At 30.6% G+C, this 7,691-nt stretch overlaps 1 protein-coding gene across 1 annotated transcript; it reads left to right on the forward strand.

Annotated features, from left to right (window-relative positions):
- Window positions 1-3,424: 3,424 nt before the first annotated feature.
- Window positions 3,425-6,205, forward strand: LOC120092620 (RNA-binding (RRM/RBD/RNP motifs) family protein). Its single transcript, XM_039050763.2, has 6 exons — window positions 3,425-4,178; window positions 4,281-4,413; window positions 4,679-4,799; window positions 4,903-4,939; window positions 5,076-5,313; window positions 5,458-6,205. The coding sequence occupies exons 1-6, from the start codon at window positions 3,951-3,953 to the stop codon at window positions 5,559-5,561; spliced, it is 861 nt and encodes a 286-aa protein (XP_038906691.2). The 5' UTR covers window positions 3,425-3,950; the 3' UTR covers window positions 5,562-6,205.
- Window positions 6,206-7,691: the final 1,486 nt, after the last annotated feature.

Below are 7,691 nucleotides of genomic sequence, written 5' to 3' on the forward strand. Positions count from 1 at the left end.
ATCCACGGTAAAAATTAGTTATCTATTACAATTAAATTGTGGTTCTTAGAAAATACTTAATCTAGTAGTAAGTAGAAAATATTTCAAGTATGATGTCCAAGAGAGAATGGATGTAACAAATATTTCTTTTCAAGAAAGTAATTGAATGTAGCCGATAATTTGGAGACATAGGGTGTATTTAAAATACATTTTAAAGTATTTGATTTAAAAAATAAATTATTTTGGAAGAAATTGGAGTATTTTGCAACCATTCAAAATAACTTTCCAAGTGTGTCTTAATCGGTTTTTAATGTTTAAATAAAAATGAGTTTTTTTAAAAAAAAAAAATCTTTTTTCAATTCAATTCAAACGGACTCATAATTATTTGTAAAATAAAAGGAAATAAAAATAAATAAAGGGATTCAAACATACGCATACCTTTCGATGGAGAAGGTAGCATTTCATGCAATTACAACTTTAACTCAAACTTGAACATGGTCAACCAGATCCAACATCTATTCAACCTTGCATATAGTATTTTTAGAAGTCTAAATCGTTGAGCCTTTGAATTTATGACTAATGCAAATTTAAATAAATAAGAATACAATTCAAGGTTCCACCGGTTTTGTTCTATGTTTAGGCCTTAGGGTAAAACAAAGTCTTATGTCTAAGTTATTTTCTTATATTGCTTTTATAAAAATCAAGTTTTATTTAACCATTTTTATTATTAAACTAACTTTTATATACTAATCTAAATGGTCAATCATAGATTAATAATTGGAAGGAAAAATATCTTTTTGGTCCCTAGATTTTGGGTCTAGTTTCTATTTAGTCCATGCATTTCGAAATGTTACACATTTAGTCCTTAAGTTTTGAGTTTTGTTTCAATTTAGTCCATAAAATTTTAAATTATTACAATTTTATCCTTGACACTTGAGTTTTGCTTCAATTTGATCTCTATGTTTCAAGATTTATACTTTCAACTTCAATTATTAACTAAATACTCATATTTCGTCTATAGTATTAATTTATGTTAATAAATTAAAATTCATGATAAGAATTATAATTAATTAAGTTTCACTATTTCTATTACTTTTAAAACTAAATTTGAAATTTTACTTCATAATTATTTTTAATCAATTAATAGAAATTGATGTTAATGATTGAAATGAGTATTTAGTGAAAAATTGAGGTTATAAATATAAGATTGTGAAACCTAGGAACCAGAATGAAACAATACTCAAAACTTAAGGATCAAATGTATAACATTTTGGTTTAAATACTACTTTGGTCTTTGTACATTTGGTTTTTATTCATTTTGGTCCCTCTACTTTCAAAATATTCATTTTGGTTTATATATTTTCAACTTGTTTCATTTTGGTCCCTATACTTTAAAAATGTTCATTTTGGTCCTTGAACTTTTAAAAAGTGACAATTTTTATCCTTTAAAAGTGAAAATGAATGGACCAAAATGAATAAAAATTAAAAGTATAAGATCTAAAATGAACATTTTTAAAGTATATGAACCGAACTAAAGTTGAAAGTATAGGGACCAAGTGAATCTTTTAAAGGGAAATTATTTCAAATGATAAAACTGTTGAAAATATTTACAAGATATAGCAAAAATTTAAAATTATGAATGATAGACGTTGATAAACACTGATAGACTTTTATCTGTGTCTATCAGCATCTATCATTAATATTTCTAAAATTTTGCTATATTTTGTAAATATTTTGGTTCATTTTTCTATATTTAAAAACTATAATTTTTTAAAAATATAAGGATCAAAATGAACCAAAATCAAAAGTATAGTAACTTATTTAAACATAATATTTTAAAACTCATGAACCAAATAGAAACTAAACCCAAAACTTAGGGAGAAGGTATTTTTCCCTAATTGAAATAAATAATAAAAGCAAATCATGATAAAGAAAGTGTAAAATTACTTTTTTTTTTTTTTTTGTGGATGAAAGAGTTTTTCTTCTCATTTGAAGTATTTACATACTTGATTCCCAAATAAAAATTTAGCTCATGTTAAAAGATAATAAAAACGTAAATAAGACGAAAAACATATTAAAAATAAAGATAAGAAATAATTGCAGACTTGAATTGAACTCAAAGGGAAGGCTAGAAATAATTAAGCTAAATCAATGCTAGAAATTGAAAAGGAAGACTAGCCTAAACGGGAAACAACTTACTGCAATCTTTTCTCAATCAACCTCATCCAATTTTGTGACGGAGAGTTGAGTCTTGACACCCTAAATCTATCGAGAAGGATAGATTGACTAAGACGACAATCAGAACTATCAAAAAACTAGTTTGAAAGAGAAGTTAGGGTTTCTTTCTAAACTTCAAACATGAGTAAATTGTCGAGTATTGAAGTTGATATTGTAAAGGGCCAAATTGGATATTTTCGCAAAATTTAGAAAATTTTACGCTAATGGACAGATTGCAATTATGCTAATTTATGCTCTTTTTCCTCCTTAAACCACAAAAAAAAACACAAGGATCAAACACCAATTTCTAAAATTAGGTTTATTCTAACATGCTCAAATTATTTTTCTTCAGTTCAACTAAATTACTGATATTAAAATCAAAAGTATGCAAAAACTAATCAATAACTTAGGTTCATTATCCTAATAAGTCTAAAAAATGAGACTTATTCAAAACTACGTGAACCTTACGTACTAAGATAATTGATATAAAATGAGATTTGTATCCTACCTCCAAACACCAAGTACAATTGTGTAAATTGTGTCAAAAAAAGAGAAACAATATCTCGATAGACATGGCTACATCAATAACAAGTTACAGATCACAGGATTGCAAGCATTTTGATTCAACTCGATTATTGTGCTAAACCGACTATTTGGTGAAAGAAAAAAAAAAAACACAATCAAATCACTTGGTGATGGAACCATATTGATCAAACCACATATACTAACAATTTGGTTGTTTGATTATAAGTTCATAGTTTCATTTTAGACACAAGTCAAAATTGGATGTGGACAATCGTATATGAACTAAGTTTATCTAGATATGATTCAATCAATAGTGCACTCTAAAATATAACTCAACTGATATAATAGGTCTGTTTGGGAGGTTGGAATGTAATCAAGATTACAATGAAATGTTAAAATTGATGTTCAAATGAGATCGTAAAACACGAAAACGGTGAAATGTCTTAATATATATCATCGATTAAAAAGTCAAAAAATCAAATCTATCACTCAATATATTACTAAACTAAAAACTAAAAACTAAAAAATCTATGATTCGATCTCTCCACCCTACCCTTACATGTCTAAATCATTTAAACCATGACTTACATAGTTAGCAACCAAGAATTATTTAGGAATGTCTTGATTCGAATACAGCGAAGCAAAGGCTAATCCAGACCAATCCAGCAAATAAAATAATAAAAGAGTTTAAATATTCTATTTTTGGTATTAGCAAAAATCTCTCTCGAGGCTCTGTCGTCGTGCGTGGGAACCCACTAGCAGCTTTTTTGTCTTTCTCTTCTTCATCATCGGTATCATATTGTCTTTTGATATTATAATCTTCCAATTTCATCTATATAAATACATAACATTTTTTTACATCTCATACAAAACAAATCAAAAGGGGTTTCTTTTTCTTTTCTCCTTTATTTTTTCCACCCTTAAAAACAGTAATGATTTTCTCGTTAAGGGTATCGTTGTTGGAAGAATCTGGGTAGTTGTTTTTGTTTGTGTATGTGGAGAAAAGGGTAGTTATTAGAAAAAAAGAAAAAAAAGGAAAAAAAGAACAAATAAAACCATTCTCCTTCTTCTATTGAGAGAGAAAAATGGGAGTCCATTGATTTGGTCTTGAAAACTTGTGTTTGTTTTTTGGGGTTAAGATTTTCTTTGCATTTTAGTTTTGTGCTTTTTGGGGAGAGGGGCAAATTTTTGTGTTCTCTCTCTATTTTTCTCTTCTTTTTCCCCCCCTTATGTCTCAACAGAGGCAATTTCATAACATTAGTAGCAGCAACAATAACAGCAGCCTTAGCCTTGGAGGCCAATACAATGACACTACTTTCACCAAAATTTTTGTTGGAGGTTTGGCTTGGGAGACTCAAAGACATACCATGAGAAGGTATTTTGAACAATTTGGTGAAATTTTGGAAGCTGTTGTTATTACTGATAAAAACACTGGCAGATCCAAGGGTTATGGCTTTGTAAGTCCCCCCATGTTCACTTTTTTCTTTTTTTTTTTTTTTTTCTTTTTCTGAAAATGGGTATTTTGATTTGATTTGGGTGTTGATTGATTTTGTTTTTAGGTTACATTTAAGGATCCTGATGCTGCCATTAGAGCTTGTCAAAACCCTTCTCCTGTTATTGATGGAAGAAGGGCTAATTGCAATCTTGCTTCTCTTGGTGCTCATAAGCCTCATCCTCCTACTCCTCAACATGGTTCTTTTTCCATTCTTTTCATCTTTACTTTTTTTTTGTTTTTTTCATTAAGTAAATGTATTGATCTCTTCATTGGATCATAAAAATTCCCACATGCACTGTGTTTTTTCTGGTGATTTCCTTCAATTCTCACCATCAATGGAGGCTTTTGAATCTGCATTTTTTAAGGACCTCTTTTCTTGTGCTGAGAAATATATGAAATCTAAACAAAGGGGAGGAATATTTTCCCAAAATTAACCATAAAAGTTGTGGAACAAATTTGTAGGTGTTGGTGGAAGATTTAGAGGTGCATCTGGGATTGTGACACCTCCTGCTTATCATGTTTCTTCATCATCTTATATTCATCAGCCCACTAGTCAATACTCATTCCCTCTTTCAGGATATGGGTAAGGTTGAAACAAGAATTATAAATGGCATCAAACAAGACCCAATTTTCCTTTTATTGATTAGAACTGCCCTTTTTTTTCTCTTTCTTTTGCCTCATTTCAGGTTTGCTGGATATTCACAAGACAGAATTTATCCATTGGTGTGAATCTATGTTTATTTGTTTTCTATGTTTGTATGTTTATATATGTGTTATTATCTTTTTGGTTTAATGTTGTTTTGTGTTTGTGATCATCTTGGCATTGATTTTGGTCTGAGCTGTCGTGTTTTCGATGCAGAACTATTACGGTGTTTACGGGGGCCAACAATTTTCTCCTTATTACTCTGCGAATGGGATTTCGGGACCGGCTGGAATGTTTCAAAATCTTTATCCGTATTACACTCAAAGTAGCCAGGGGTACGGGTTTGGAATACAGTATCCACACCTAATGCAGTACCCATATCTTCCTCAGCAGCACGGTTCGACTGGTATCCTATCACTTCCTGGCTCGAACGCAATAGGAACGACAACTACAGGTGCTAAATGAAATACAAATGCTTGTAATCTAATCCATTAGTTTTTCATTGATGTTGGGAATTGTTATCTGAAGAACGTTAATTGTTTGGAGCATAATGTTGGTTTTGAAAGTGGTTTGGAGATTTATGTGCAAAATGTAACAGGTGCAATAGCAACAACGATAATGGGGGTTGGATCGGGGCCTTCACAAGCTTCTTCTGCAGTAGCATCTGAACCGAATTCGTCCGAGTTAATTTCAACTGGATGATGTTAATTTCCTCTTTATCACACGCTAACCACAAAGACAAAGCTTGGAATACAAAAACGTCTGAGGAAATACTGAATAACAATGGCAAGTTTTTAAGTCGTGTGATTCGATAAGAAGGATGAGAAAAAGAAATCCATGTTCCAGCATCATCGAGTCGTTCGTTTAAAGTCGGTAACAAGCATTCCAGAGACAATACAAAGTTGATTCAGTAAACATCATATCCATCTCTATCAACATTATTTATGTTTGGTCCAATGTATTTGAGAGGAGTCTGTCAAGTAGTTTGTTAGAATTAGGTGAAGAATTTTATTCATTCATGTATTAAAAAAAAGCGAAAGATGGGGGAACCGAAAGAAGGCTTTGGATTCCCGTCTTTCGTTCTGACTGCAACAAGACGATCGTGTCGTGGAAGCATGGAGCATCCTATGACACACTCTTGTTTATATAATTAACAGTGAATGGTTCAAAAGATTGATTTTATGTCTTTTGAGCTTCACAATTTCTGGTTGGTCAACATGGAAAAAAAGCAAGCTCCAAAAGCTTAGCTGGTTTGATGTTGTAATTGATGGATCTTCCTTTGATTAAAATACTTTTGAAAGGGTTGGATTAGTTATAAAGGATTTCTGTCTAATTTGTTTGAGCAACATTATTGCTTTTTTTTTTTTTGCTACTGTTGTTTCTTGTTTCACATTTCACTATCAGTTGGTTTCTTTTTTGGTTATTAGGATTCTTTGCTTTAGCATAATCACTTCTTTTGGACTTTGCAGACTATGTCTGGAATCCAAAGGCTCCTAATAGTTAATTGTGTTTTTTTTTTTCGTTTTTCTTTTACCTTTTTAGTTTTTATATTATTATAATAATTATATTTTTTGGGGTGGTTCTGTCATAGACTCATAAAGTTGGTCAAAGCAGGTTTTAGGGAATCATGTGCCTGCTTGGGATCCTCCATGGAATTCTTTGGTTCCTTTAGAGAGAGAGATAGAGAGTGAGTGCTTTTGCCACTTGTGAATTTTCAAAATTTTTTACTTCCAATTGATGTTTGAATTTCAAGAGAAAGGCTTCATTATCTTTAGATTTTTTTTTTTTTTTTTTTTTTTTTTAATTCAACATAGATATTCAACTCTGATCTACTGAGCAAATGACAATGTGCAGTTGGAATGAGAATGACAGAAGCTGATTTTTAAAATGTAAAAAAAAATATTTTGGATTTAATTTTTTTGAAAAAAAAATAATTGAACTTCCTCCCTTTGTTTTGAAGATCATATACCTACTCTTTTAAAACTACGGGTTAAGTAAAAATCGAAATTGGAACCTGAAATGGTGTTGTAGTGACCTAGAAGTATAACAGTATGACAATCCAAATTTTAAAAGAAAATGGGTTTGTTTAAGATAAATGTAATTCGATGTTAAAATCCTATTAATTCATATACTTTCAATTTCATTTTATTTTTTCTTTCCTCCACGTATTCTGAAAATGTTCATTTGATCACCATAATTCTTTAGACCATTTTAATCATGAAACTTTTAGAAGGTTTGTTCTTGGAACCCATAAACAATTACCTCGAGATTGATGTGTCTCCCTCTTTAAGAATGAGGCAAATAAATCGGTTATTACAAGGCTTTCAAAAGTCCGATTGTGTCAAAGAGAAAATGTTGTGTCGTTGTGGACTCGACGTAAATACAATATACATGAGGATGGTGAGCGATGGAGAACGACTTCAATTTACAACTGAACCCAAGAAAAGAGAAAAAAACTTCAATTAATTTTGTTAATTCTGCAGAAATTTACTGAATCTCAGAATTTCTCCATTTCCCACAACTGCCTCTTTTAGAGCAAAGCCATTTTGAAAAAGATTGTTTACACCTAGTTTACCAAGAAAGCTTATTTAAAACTGTAAAATCAAACAAGAAACAATTTACAATTCAATGCATTGACAACTACTGCAATTGGTATATTTTCGCACATCGGTTCGAAGATTCAATGACGAAACCAAGAAGAGAATTCTAATGATTAACAATAGGACACGAGAGACTATAGAATATACGAGACATGATAGAATACACGTGAAAGAACCATGAAATTAATATTTAATACACAAGCTATAACAATGTTTGGAGACGAAGAGACAG

This window comes from Benincasa hispida, chromosome 12, assembly GCF_027475165.1.
Source record: "Benincasa hispida cultivar pf3 chromosome 12, pf3_genome.v1.1, whole genome shotgun sequence".
Taxonomy (NCBI): Eukaryota; Viridiplantae; Streptophyta; class Magnoliopsida; order Cucurbitales; family Cucurbitaceae; genus Benincasa; species Benincasa hispida.